At 37.8% G+C, this 14,556-nt stretch overlaps 1 protein-coding gene across 7 annotated transcripts in view; it reads right to left on the bottom strand.

The window, feature by feature from the left end:
• The window catches only part of ADGRB3 (adhesion G protein-coupled receptor B3), a 460,870-nt gene that overhangs the window by 20,090 nt on the left and 426,224 nt on the right, over window positions 1-14,556 (bottom strand). For 6 of the 7 annotated variants that reach the window (XM_069804588.1, XM_069804585.1, XM_069804584.1 and 3 more), the window contains 5 exons: window positions 13,086-13,184; window positions 12,583-12,754; window positions 5,841-5,936; window positions 4,407-4,446; window positions 1,236-1,879 (listed from right to left, as the gene is read on the bottom strand). In XM_069804588.1, the coding sequence (XP_069660689.1) occupies window positions 1,236-1,879; window positions 4,407-4,446; window positions 5,841-5,936; window positions 12,583-12,754; window positions 13,086-13,184 (1,051 nt within the window). The remainder of the gene's footprint in view (window positions 1-1,235; window positions 1,880-4,406; window positions 4,447-5,840; window positions 5,937-12,582; window positions 12,755-13,085; window positions 13,185-14,556) is intronic. The other variant, XM_069804589.1, reaches the window with a different exon arrangement.

The following is a 14,556-nucleotide window of genomic DNA, read 5'->3' as shown; positions in this document are numbered from 1 at the left end:
GGTAGTATATACACAATATAAACAGCAGGGGAAATGTTTCACATTCAAAGCTTGTAAAGGCATCTCTTGAAAAGAAACTAAGTTCTGTTCTTCTGCACAAACTCTCCAGTCGATACACTTCAACTGAAACTTCAACTCCATTTTAGAAGAAATATCCACAAGTATTCCCTATTCTATGAAATATCGGCTACGGTTCTGTGTCTAACACTAGAAAAATAAGGTAAAGTTACTGCTTCCCTACACAGACGGGTCCAAACATTGTAGAGTAATAGCTAATGGCTTCAAGTTTACACATACAGTAGAATTTTCTTCCAATTGTAACTTCTTTCAGAGAATAAGTACCATATTTTTCTCATATGTCTTTTTTTCCTCACCAAATGCTACATTTCATAACGTTTGAAATGCTGGTGAAATGTTATTTCCAATTCTTAAGCAGGCCCCAGTATGAAATCAAGTCCACCTCACTGGTGGTTTTGCATAAGTAAAGGCTCAATAGGAATGGTAGTATTTGACACTTAGGTCTTAAGAAATGATGCAAAGAGCTTCCACTTTTGTAATGTTTAAAACTCACAGACAGATTGTCGTAACGAGCTGAATCCCTTTTAAAGGCTTTTCAGTTCACTTCTGCAATCTGACTGGAATCTAGGATACTCCACATGCAGTCCACTTGTACCTACTGCACACGTCAGTTGTACTAATGCTTGCACACACATGCAAGCATGCAAACGTGGATAGAAAATAAATTAGTAAATGGTGAACTATTGGGTGGAAGACTCCAAGATTTACGCTAGTGAGAGCAGAATCAGACCTATCATATCTGAGACAGATATGCTTGTCAGCAATAAAATGGCAAATATTTTCAACTGCATGTGCTTGCAGGTAGGGTCAACGATTATCATTTGTATCTTGCAGCAATAGTTTTTCTTCTCATAGCAACACAGCATTTTCCAGTGGACTTTACCTGGTAGGTCACAAAATCCTTTGCAGTTGTGTGGAATGTTAAATCTCCAGAATTATACAGTTTCATACAGACTGCCTCTGAAACTTTAATCTTGTTTTCAAGGTATAAAGACTTCTGATAATAAAAGAAATATATGAGCAGCAGTGTATGATCCCAAACAATAATTTATACTGAATTAAAACATTAGCTTCACCCCTTAGACACAAGACGCAATTTATTATCTTATCATATAATTAGAACAACAGAGCATGCAATTTGTTTATGCACCACTGACCTCTAAAGAGCTCATTGATATTGTGGATCCGGTTTCACTTCTTGATAATCCTGCATTGTCATCCAGCTCCGAGGCAATGAAATTCTTCACTGCTGTGCGGGGCTCAAATGGTAAATTCTGCATATGTTCTTGGGTGGGAAGGTGCTGGTCTAAATTGATATTAAATTGGTCCATTACAGAGGGATTCATATTGAATTCTGGATTAACTTTGTAGTGCAACAGCCTTTCATGAGGCAACGTATCCATGCCTATATTCATTTTGCTCTCATCTTTCAGTGATGGCTGGGTATTTACTGAGCCCCGGGGCATGACTATATAGTCGCTTTCTATCATCCGTTCTTGAGGATGGACTATGTCCATATCTGCACCTCTCAAATTATCATCAGTGCATAAATACACAGTCCTCCGCAACTCGCTGTTGTCTTTTTTCAAGCACTGATTGGCCAGTTCACTCATACTCATAGGCATGTGGAGACCTGTTGGTTGCTGGATGATGACTTTGGAGATGATATTTCCAGGCAAGGTAGAATAGCTCATTCCTTCAGGGTTTGGTCCCTTCTCCTCCTCTTCATCGTTTAGTGAAATTCTAGAAAGCGTTCCCGTTATAGTAGCTGCTCTGCAAGGTCCAATGTCTTTATGCAGAACTGTGGGTCAGAGAACAGAATTCTTACAACATGAAACTATGTCTGCCTAACAATTCTTTTTCTTCTGGCTTTATTTAGCAGCACTCCTTTTACCCGTGCATCTTCTTAACTCTTTTTCTATCCATTTAATAACTTTTATTCTATAAATATTGTTTTGGGAAGGTTTTTTTTTGTTGTTTTTTTTTTAAATCAATATCTCTTAATCTACCATATATAACTGACACAGATCTCTGACTGAGCCTCAGTCATTTATATACATTAAAAACACTCCTTCATTTATGCCTACTGCCTCACATAGATCTTAGGTGACCTACAGCTTAAGCAAAAGCCTGCCATGTGGAACACGATTAAGGGTTTTCCAAAAAATACGCTATGACACCTGTACTGCCATTATTAACTCCACATAACCTCCTGGAAAATGTCAAACAGACTGTAAAGCAGAATCATTTTGTCAATTCATTGTAATGACCTACCATAACATTATAACTGTGAACATGTGTTCCTGAGCTCCTAAATGTTCCTTTTCACTGACTTTTTTAAACTCTTCTGTGTTAAATTATTTTTTGAATAAAAGTGACAAAAAAGTAACCACATTGGGAAGAAATTCCATTGGTATCAGAAAGACATACTTTGCTGCATCTGAAAAGGTTATAAAGAATATAAACATGTCTCATAAAACAGTCATAATCCACTTCTGGTGTAGACCTAGGCTTTCCTGGTCAAACTTGTAGCAACATCCAGCAATTTTTTGTTGGGCTAAGCTCCACAAGTAAAAGTTAGTAATCCTGTCATAGAATACAAAATTTCCAGGAGTACTGAAGGATGCATTCAGAAGCAAAGCACCTATTCAGTCACAATTATTGCTCTTAAAATATAAGTCTATAATTCAACATTTGTAATGAAAGAAAAAGGATAGTAAGAAAAAAAATTAAAGGAACCAATTACTGGGCTTATTCCAGCAAGGATTTTCTTGTCCCATTTGAAAATGTTTTAATTCACACCAGCGCTAGCTTGTGCAGTAAAATCCAGCTCATGGGCTGAGACAGTAAGACAACCTGAAGTATCTCAGGTGTTAGATTTACATCCCCTTTGGTAGCCTGAGGGCTCTGATGACCCAGATCCCCCAGTACCCATCAGTTCACTGCCGTGTTCCGTAGCACACAGCTCATAAGGCAGCCCACTCTCCCACCTCATGCAAAACTGCCTCTCATTTTTCCATTATGAAAAGAACAATTTGCCTCTAAACACCATGCACAAATACCCGACTTCAGTGCGGCTGCTTCATCGTTTCCAGTCACACTGAAGATACGTTAACCAGTGACCTATTCTTAAAGCTTTCATGAAAAGAAACTGAGTTTAAAGGTTTAAAAGCCTGTTCATAACTGTATTCAAAGTCCATCCCCTTAGGGATGCCCCGGACAAGGCTGTCCGTACCGCAGAGCTGTGTTGGCAAAGGTAAGAAGTAGGAGCTACATGGACCAACGCTGGACTTTTGTCCCCATTAGATGGTGACAGACGTACGTTTGTGTTACTGTGTGCTATCCTGCTCCCTTCAAAAATACCCGTGCATATTAAAACTAATCCATATGGAAGAATTATTACCATGTTGCCAGAAACTGAACTGGCAGCTTTTTAAAGGTGGGTGACTGGAAATTCAAACTTTACCTTAACGAGGTCAGCCTTCTTGGCTTCCCACCTAGCCAGGGAAGAGAGACGGCGACCTCCACGTGGGTGATGCAGAGCAGCCGAGCCAGGCTTCTGCCCTGACAGGGCACCCTCTCTCTTTCTGTCTCTCCTCACTGAAAACAGAGGGTGTCTAGGCAGGATTGCCTCCCTAGGTAAAACTATCCTTTGGGAGTATCTCCTAGAGTTAAAAATGTCCGCAGGGTTTAAAGGGCCATTTATTTTACACTCTGCTTTATTTAAGCAAGGTTGGCAAATAAATTGCTTAAAATGTGTTATTTTTAATATGCAGAAACAGGCATAGCTGACTCGTTAAAGATCACATTACTGAAATTTCTTAAAACCCCCAATTTGTTCCATAAAGTGGAATCAAATTTCATTTCCCTGATACCATCTTGCTTAAGCTACTGTTGGTTTCACTTAGAGCCCTCAGAAATTTACCCTCTTTAAAACTAAATCAATTGATGCATCCTTCATATACATGGCTTTTAAGATACACCATGTTAATTTTTTTTTTCTTTTTTGGTAGCAAAATGACTATTTCACATTTGCTTGTGTACCAGGGCAAGGAAAATTTTGTGAGTAAGACTGATCTTCTTTCCCAAACCATTTCCCTTCTAATGGGCAATCATACCTTTGGCTGCTTCCCAACTGCTGAATTCTAGTAAAAGGCTTTTGTAAGAAAATGAAATAAATGTATTCATACAGTGGTATCACTTTTTTGTTTACATTTATAAATATGTGTTGTAAACAATTAAACCCTGATATTTTTCTGGTTTTCACTTCACAAGGAACTAGTACAAGACTTCTTTTTGTTGGCTAAGTACTCTCTCAATGTTCTTACCTGACCGACAAGCAATGTCCACGTCCTTTTCAAAATCAGTCTGTAACAAGAAACAACGAAACAGGACAACCATTATTAATTGAAAACTAAACCACAATACCTTTTTGCCAACTAGCGCTTCCAAAATGTCCTACTTACAGAGTCATAGTCTCTTAAAAGTGGTTTCTTGTTGCTGAGAAGGTGAAGTGTATTGTTTTACAACTGCAGAGCTTTACAAAGTTTCCTAAAGTATAACTGGGTGGTTTTCAAAGTATGCTGCCTGACCAGAAAAAATAAAATAAAATAGGTGGAAGTAGAGTATATAATTTTAGTAAAACGATACAGTGTATAGTTTTTTTATGTATATGGAAGAGTAACTTCTACATCTCATGGAAGGATCATCTTTAAGGAAGCTTTTCATAGTAATTTTATAAACAGAAGTATGGAAAATAGCCTGCAATACAAATTACTGTGAATAAGCATAATCCAATTAGTCCACCCTGTCTGAAACTTCATTATTTGTTATGAAATGGTTATTTGTTATATAGCAGTCTGTCCATCCTTGCTACTGATGTAATCGTAAAAAGTTTGCACTCCCTGAAAACAACTATTATTAATTTCATTGGGTAAAACCGAATGGTAAGAGCTAAGAATGAATTTTAACAGTTGAAAATCCAAGCACACTTTTCACAGTTAAGCAAAACTATTTATCCTGTTACAGAATTCAAGTAATTTTCAGTTATGTTTTTATTTCCACAAAAAGTTTATTACATGAAAAATGTTTAATAAAACTGACCTCCTTCTTGCTTGTGAAGTCCAAACATTGGATTCTTTTTTGATTCACCACTTTTTGAAGGGCATCTGCTTGCTGAGCCTTACATTTTTTTGGGGGGCCTTATCTGTCCCCATTATAGTCAGTGACAAACTGTCATTGAAAGTGAAGGGACTAATATTTTGTCTTATTATGCTGTGTAACAGTATTAGTAAATCCAAATTGGCATACTAAGCCATTCACTATCATCTCCTTAATTCAAGCCACTAAATAGATCCCCCCTCTAGCATCTCTAGCACTTTCTTCTTGTCTGAATTACTTTGAGAGGAACATTTTTCAAGGGCTCATGAAAGGAAGAATCTCAAATGTATCAGTGCTCTTTAAAACAGTAGGAAAAGTAATGATATATTATTAGATTACTTTCTCATTTTCTTATGTAAGAATCTTTTGTCATAAAGAACGCTGGCGGAAGATACTAATTCACTGTGCTCTACTAAATGATCATACCAATAATTTAAAACTTGCTCACAGATTTAAGCAAGCAGATAATGACCTAAACAGACTTACGCTTAAAAATGGTGTTCATATTTCAGCTGTGCATACTTGCCACGTACAGTATTGTAAGTGTTTTCCTTTGGATAGGAACACTAAATTACAAGTCAAAGAAAAGGAAAAAAGCTAACCATGATTTGAGCATGTCCGTTAGGAAAAGAACTTGAGGAATCTGCATTGATTGGATCCTGGCAATTTCTCAGTCGACATCTGAATGCATCTTGAACCTGTGAAAAACAATACCTTATACTGATTCTTGTGCAACATCATATACTCTACTCCTATTAAAGATTAAATTAAACTGTATGGAATACAATGCGTGACTTTTTTTTAGCATAATTAATAAATCAGAAGCAGTAAATATCTTCAGTGTGAGCACAAGAAGAAGAAAAGTGGACTCTGCACAGAGTCCGGTTTCTTGAAATAAAAAAAAAAAATGGAACTTCTCAGAAATTACTGTTTACTAATATGATCCATAAAGTAAATTTGAAGACTTTTCCCTAAAACACAAGTGTATTTGAGAAATTATCTTTTCATAGGAAAGGCGCTTTTTTTTAAACTTTGATTTTGGCGGAATGTATGTCTAAAGAAATATTATTCTGCAACACTTATGTCAGAAAGATGTGGTTCAACAGAGAGGGACATTCCAAAGAAAAATGCAGTTCCTGTCTGCTGAAAGTAGAATGGAAATATATTTTGCTTCTTTTTCACACATACCATAGTAGGGACAGCAAAGCAACTTTTGAATGGAAAGGAGTATTTTTACCAATACTTTACAAGTATACAGAGAATATTTCTTTGAAAGCAAAACCTAATTTGTTTCACTTCTATATGTATCATCAGATGCATTCTAATATAGCAATACAATCTAAGTTTTACAATGTGACATTTTGTTCCAGAAATGCTAGTATCCATATTTGCAACCTGATTGCAAGATGTGACTTGGAAAACAGCGACTTAGTTGGGTGACCTCCAACCAAAACAAACTAGTATCATTTCTTGTTTGAAAATGAACATACTCTCAATGAAATGCCTATAAAAATCCACATTCCATTTATTATCTGTAGAAATTACTTGATGTCTTATTCAGAATAATTAAAAGGGAAAAAATTGTGTTCTACTCATGGACATTTTGTGAACAGCAGAAGAGGATAATTCATTAATTGTTGCTCATGAAAAGGTGACCCTTTCAATACATCGTATTCTACTGCAAGCTGTTTAAGAGCTTTCACAAAAGGGAAAATGAAATAGAAAAAACCTAATTTTTTTGTAATTAGGAAGCATTATTTTAAAGTGCTCAACCCTTAAATGGGTACGAGGGCTCTGCAGACTTGATAAGTGACTGTTGCAGGTGGAGGAAGACTAATACAGAGCAGAAAGAAGAATGAAGCAAGATGGGATGGTCTGGACTGATTTCAGAACACCGAGACTTTGCACATGTGGTCGGGTAATGTAAAGTGTGCTTGACCTGTATCGTGACTCAGGTTCTGATTTTAAGCACTACATTGGCTGTGGTTTTCCATGTTTTTGACATTAATTTAATTTGGCATCTCCCAGTTGTTGCAAATTTAATCCAAGACTTCTCTCACTTTATCAATGCTGAGGTCAGGTCACGCTTCAGACTTTTATGCTCTTGGAGAAGCACTGGCACAGTGATTTGACAAAAAAATACAATAAAAATACCTCCCTCCAAAGTATCCCCAGCTGTGCTGAATCTCATCTCAAGCCTCATGATGCTTGACCCTAAAGCATTTACTTCAGAACACACTACGTGACCTTTCACTCCATGCAGTGGGCCTTCTTATTTTTGGGACTCTGTGTTCATGAAGCTTTCCCATTTCAGATAGCTCCAGAGATCTCAAGAATCTCATGTCCTACTTTCGCTACCTTCTCTATTAATGTGGTGAATCTTGATGTTAGGATCCTCTTAAATGTGCATGTTTCTTAAAATGTTTCTGAAGTGCAAGCAGCATATGATTTGACCACGTTAACAGAATGTCAAATGTAGCTGTATCCATCATATTGACATACGTTGCAACTTCTAGGTGTCCTCACACAAGTCAGAAACAAAAAGGTTGAACTTTCTAAATACCAGCTTATTTTTCTAAACTGCTTGTTCAAGCTTGTTGTTTGAGTATGTAAAGACTGTGCTGTCTTTACATTTTACTTTGAAACGTAATCTTCTCCCCCCCCCCCCCCCCCCCCCCCCGCCTTTTAACATCAAGTTACAAGATTTTCTTAGAGCCAGGCAGAGCAGGAGAGACAGATGTGATGAACGTGCCGATACCAGGGAAGTGGTTTCCTTAGCAACAGTAACCAACTCCAGGCTTTTATAACTTACCCTCTCCCTACTCAGGCACTCTTTATTTTTCTCCCGCAGTACAGAAATGTGGGCTTTAGACGCCAACGATGCATTTAATCCAAATGCTCTCTAGTCAGCAGAGCACAGCAAAAGGAGAAAACACATGTGGGTTCCTCCCATCGCCAGCATTAACAGGAGTTACTCAGTATGATTCAAATTAGCTTTAGACAATCTTGTGTTTAAGCAGGTCAGGCAAACTGTTTTGCTCTGATGGAGATGCTTCAGCAGGAACCTCTCCTATCATGCTCTGTTCTGTGACACATGCCTCACCATCTTTCAATGCCCAATTAGATATTTAAACAGCAAGAAGAGAAAAAAAAAAAACCAAAAAAACCCCCTCTAGGCTCTCTGGACTAAGGCAGCCAACATAAGGCAATAATACCTAACTCTTACTTTGCATTTTTCTTTCCTCATTTCCAAATAGTCTATAAGGGGTCTTGTGCTTAAGAAGTATTATATTTACCTTAGAAGTTAGGAAATGGAAGTATCGAAAGATTTAATATCTTTTCAAATGACATTGACGGAGGGCAGAAACAGACACAACACCGTCACCCAGTTCTCTTCTAGTTGTATGTCCTACTCGGTGAACCTCCCTGGCTTCCTAATGCAGCCCTTGTCACACAAGATCATTGATACAGCATAACAGAGAACGTAAAAAATGTCTCCATCATTTGTGTTTATATCAATATAACTGAGAGGAAAAACGGGGGGTTTATATATATAATTGTAAAAGTCTGTGTCTTTTTGTAATGTAACGACAATAAAGGCATAGTAAAGCAAGGCTGTCCTCCTCTTTGTTTGAATTTTATGGTGATATATTCCACCCCATATTTTTTTCTGACAATCAGAATTATTGTTTTGTCTGTGCTGGCATGCTATAAATATTAGATCAATCCTATAGGCTATAACTGAGATAGCTTTGTAGCTGTCATCAAGAGTGACAAATACATTGGCAGGGTTTCCCTGACAGGCACTGGCAGAGCAAAATGCTTCTGCAGACAACAGAAAGTAACAGACTCTTCCTTCAGCTGGGGAGGAACCCTGTGCGGTGCAAAGACTGCATCGCACTCCGTGCCTGATGGCCACTATCTTGGCTTCTGGTCACCTACGGCTCTCTGGAGCTAGAAAGCCAGACTCTCCAGAGCCAGACTGAAACAGAACTGAGTGGAGTTGTGTCTCTTTCTGTGTAGGAACTTGTTGCAGTAAACAACTCTGTCTTTGCTGCTGCAAACTGGTCCATATAAGTGCAGACCCTACACATTTTTGAAACAAAAATTGTCTCAAGTGCATCAACCTTTACTCCTCTGCTGTTCTTGAAGAACTTTCTATTACTTTTCTTTTCCCATATGAAAAAAAATTACCTTGATTAGTTCTCAAGTGTTTTGCCCAGTTTACTATTTAAATCTGGAGGACTAAAGAAGATTCAATGTGTTCTGTCAAATAGAGTTCAAACAGCAATATGCCTCGGCTGCTTTGTCTTCCACCACACCACTATCATCACCCTCACTGGAGATAATCTACTGATTAGTGAATAAGTTGTCTCTGTACATTTACTTCTGCCTAAGTTGTCATGACTGAAGAAAAAAAACTCCTTCCCCTTTTTGATAAGGGATGACCTTATCAAATCTAGGTGCTTTTTTGACCTCATTGGGAAATCTTGTTATGAGGTCATTTTTTAAAATACCATGTAGATAGATTGATTAGCTGTTTTATCAAATGCCTTTCTTCTAGAATTTCAGTGTTAGGTCTAGGAGGTGTAACTGCCAAAACTGGCTTGCAGGAACAACTCTAAGTAGTTAAATGAAGTAACGATTCTTTGCAGTTAGGTGAGCTATGTGTATGTGATTTGCTAAAAGAGCCGCAAATAAAATAAATGGTAACTAGTTGATTGACTAATTAAGATTCTAACTTCCTGTATAAACATCTTTATAAGCAGATATTTTTGCGTATTTTTTGCGCTAGAACCAGTGAGTTAAAAGTGGTTCAAGTCAAGGTACCCTACAAATCTGAAAACTGAGTTTACTTATAGAAAAGACTAAGTCTGCCTCTATCACCACAGTCCTACCTGTGAGTAGGGTCAGACAAGAATGATTCCATGAGATGTTCAGCAATATTGAAGCATTGCCTGGGAATGAATCATTTGCAGCAAATAGCTGTCATTAGAGTAGGCAACCTGTCTTGAATTCAAGCCTTGGGGCATTGTGGGAAGATGCCCGTTCAATTTCATCTTAAGCAGCCAAAATATTTTTTTCTAATAAACTCCTGCATTACTGCACTGAGGCAGGCTTTAATGTCTGAATTTTTTTAAATTTTATACAGTGCTATGCTATGTTACTTTTAGAATTCCTCATGGGTTTTGGTCTGGTTTTTGACGAAATCAATGACTGATAACCAGGTATGTGTTGCAACCTCTCTGCATCCCCACAAAGGACAGGAGAAAATGCAATTAGGACATGAGGAAAAGGTTTGAATCTGCATCAGGGGAAGTTCAGACTGGACATTAGAAAAAGGCTCTTCACTGAGAGGGTGGTCGGTCACTGGAGCAGGCTCCCCAGGGAAGCGGTCACGGCACCAAGGCTGTCAGAGGTCAAGGAGCGTCTGGACGACGCTCTTAGGCATATGGTTAACTTTAGGTAGTCCTGTGAGGAGCAGCGGGTTGGACTTGATGATCCTTATGGGTATCTTCCAACTTGAGATATTCTATGATTCTACGAAAGATAATGCTGTTTATACAGCTTTCTTTTTGAAGGTTTCATCTGCAAACTTGAGATAAAGATATATATTTTAAAATAAAAATGGTTCCTCAGGACAGTAAGTGGGAGGTGGTATGCCCTTTGAAGGCTAATTAATATATCCCAATGGAAATACAAACTTCATAGACAGGAAAACCAGTATGGAATGGCCATTCCTTCTACTGAAAATAGTTGCAGTGTCTCACCGTTTTACTATAAGTATATGTGAAATGATGGCTTTCAGTTCTACAGATGAAAATATCCTCTTTCACAGAGGTAAATCATATGGGGAAAGAAAATGCTGTAGAAAATAAGGGGATAGCAGGACAGTGCTACATAAAATAGATTTGTCTTGAGTATTATCTCTTATTCTGCACATCTTTTTAGCCTGGAAAAAAAACAAAAAAAGAAAAAAGAAGAAAAAAGAAAAGGTATTAAAGGAGGTAAGCCCCTTCCACTATGAAAGCTGATAAACTAAGAAAAACAAGATTTCATAGCCTCAAACAGCTTGAATAAAGTGCGATGGAGTCAGCACAATAGAAGGTGCTAATTTCTGCAGATATTGATAAGTGTTTTCCTTAAAAATTGAAAACTTAATTCTTTGATAAGATAATCACGTATGCATACTGTGTAGGATAGTGATATAAAGTTCACGCAAAGTGGTATACTACTGAAAGACTGAAATAAATTATGTTACTCATAATTCTTTTTCATGAATATAGTGAGTTTCAATGTTTAAAAGATGTGAACGGTGGAAAGGGAAACGACTGCGTGAGATTCCTCACTCGGCGTTGACAATATATCTTTCTTGAAACACCTCCCTGTTTTTTTAGTCCTGAAGTGCTTTTGAATAACTCTTGCCAATCGCAAAGAACCATGCTAGTCAGTGCAATTTGGTTTATTGGTGTGGTAAATATCCTGAAGCTGATAAATGGCTAACGCGTAGGTATGCCGGTGGACCAGGTTACTGCTCTCCAGTCCGGCTCTGCCTGTGCATTTTTGATTGATGCTCCCACTCCCAGAGATCTGCCAGCAAAGGTGTTGCGCTACTGCTCTCAAACCTATCTCAATAAAAATGTAGGGTTGGTTAGCAGGTTAGATAGGTTAGAGAAGCTGTCACCAGAGCCAGATGGAGGAGCACTTGCGTGGTAGGTTTGACACCAGATTTCAGCGGTGATGAATTCTGCGGTGGGCGGCACTGAGCTGTGAAGGGCAGGCTGGGGTCCTGGCTTCTCCTCGCTGTTCTCAAAGCATTCATCTGTCTTCATCCTCACTGTCCCCATAACTGAAGTGTGTTACCTTAAGTATGTACCTGAGTATGTAGAACTGAAAGGGTAGATCTTCACCAACGTAACACCTCCTCTCCTTGTGTCCTCTTTCAGGGACAGTATAAGCAAAAATTATTTTGTGTTTGAATCAGTTTTAGAGACTGTAAAAACCTATAGCTTTTGGTCTTCAGGAAAACGGCATTCATGTTAGCATTTCCCTATACTCACCATATTGGGAAAGTCTAACAGTTAAAAATAAACTGAACTTGGGATTGATTAAAAGCCGCCTCTAATTAAGTGAGTACACTTTTATACTGAAACTGACATTCTGCACCTGAATTAACTGATCTTCCCCCTCTCTCTTTTACTTCTTCCTCTACATCTCACCATCAAATAGTTTTCTCTTTCTATGAAATATATTTCTGCAGAGCAAGCTGTATATAACATTAAAGAGCAGTTGAGAGATTAACAGGAGCACAGCCCTTTAGAAAACTGGGAAGCCATTCCTCACCTCCCTTCGGAGAATACAATGGACCATGACAATAACAAAGCCTTGTAATGAATCGAATACTGCAAAAAGTATCTGAAATAATATTGATCTTTTGTCTGTCATGGCCAGAACTGCAGACATCCAAGTCAGAGCAAGAAGTGGCAACACCACACAGGAACTCCAAAGGGATGCCCTATTGAAAAAAAAAGAGAAAAGCAGCATTGTAATATTGTAAAAAATGATTAAAAGCTCACTATTAAAATAAAACATATTTAAGGATGGCACTTTATGAAGTTAACTTGAAAATCACAGACAACAATGTAACAGTGTCATACTTTATGTTCTAAAGAATATCCTGTATTCAGTTAATAAACACAGTTGCTTTTTTTTTTTTTGTTAAAAAGTATTTAAACGTGCTCAGCACTCTATGCAGTGTTAGCAAACACAGTTGTCATCATCAAACTATTGTCTCACATGCACTGTATAAGATTTGTAACAAGAAGATGTAAATGATCAGGACTAACATGGCATTACTGGCGGTGGTGGCTGACAAAGCTGTTGTTGAAACTACTCCACACTTGGCACATTTGAGCGTCAAACCGCTATGAGGCTCACTCATCTGACTGCAAACAAACAGAACACCCACAAAAAGAACAAAATATTGAATTGTCACCAAAAAACGTTGCTACTGAAATTTAGCTTTTAAATATGACGTCATGCAGAAAAAGTAAGTAGACTTATTTAGGATGAATGCTCTATGTTGTTGCAAAACTGTACTTTGTACTTTACACTATTATTAGCTTTAAATGTTAATGCTATGGGGCTTCATTTCATGCAGACTCTATTTCTTCCATTTAAGCTAAAAAAGGCCCCAAATGTTCAGTGATCAAAACTGCTCAGTACACTGAAGTAAACATAAGCACGTGCTAGGATAGACACACAAAGTGAAATCCCTCTATTCAGACCTGTTAAAAGACTCTTGTATCCAAACTTGCTTGAGAAAGAGTATAGGACACTTACTTAGAGGAGGAGTATGCAGTATGTACAATTACAGAGCATTAATAGGGAAAGAAACCTGCAAAATGTATTCAAGCATCAAATCAGTATGGGCGTACTGTATAGTCAGATTTGTACGAGTGATCTGAATGGCCCACTAACATCTGGAGTGATTTTATGCATGCTACACGAAGGTCTGAATACAGGGCTTGAAATGTATGGGATCTGATGAAATAAATATCAGTTGGTACTAAAAAAAGGGTGACCTGTTTTGCATTTTAATAAAACACAGTACACAAGCATTAAGCTGAAAGCATTTTGTATGGACCATTGTACCTCGGCACCTGTCAGAAGAGTTAAAGGGCAAAACCTGGAATTTAAATTTTCTTTTACATACAGCATGCATTCAGCTTCCTGAGTCGACTAAAGACTTTTGCTATTCCTTCCCTTTCTGCTGTCAGAACTAGGAATAACCATAGCTGACTGAGATGCGACAGGAAAGGTGCTTTACCTATTCCCAGCTGGAAAGAGGTCAACATGGTGAAGATAGGTAACACTTCATTTTTTTCCCAGTTATTTCAACCAACGGAACTCCTTTTTGTTGCCAAACCCAGCATTCACAAGATTTTTAACATACTGCCCCAAACAACATTGAACTCCAGTGGTTTCCATTTTGATAAACCAAACGATGGCTTTCCATAAAAAAAGTGCTGTATGTTTTCCATAAAAATGCAGGTTTTTCCATAAGAAAACAGTGAGAACCATGGCCTTGTATAGGTGATTGTGGGATGTGAAAAGAACTCAGTGAATCCACATCAGTTTACACCAATTAAAGATCTACAGTAATGAATGAACTAGAAAAATGCCTTGGGTAAGCTTAAACTAAGCTTGGGAAAATACTTTGCGTCTTTGCTTGGCAATACTTCAATGTTACCAGGCTGGATTATTCTCTTTACCTCTATAGATCTGCTCTGGATCTTGCAAATAATAATAGAACTT

This window comes from Haliaeetus albicilla, chromosome 17 (genome assembly GCF_947461875.1).
Source record: "Haliaeetus albicilla chromosome 17, bHalAlb1.1, whole genome shotgun sequence".
In the NCBI taxonomy this organism is placed as follows: domain Eukaryota; kingdom Metazoa; phylum Chordata; class Aves; order Accipitriformes; family Accipitridae; genus Haliaeetus; species Haliaeetus albicilla.
Note: the sequence above shows the minus strand (reverse complement) of the source record. Positions and strands in the feature narration are given on the sequence as shown.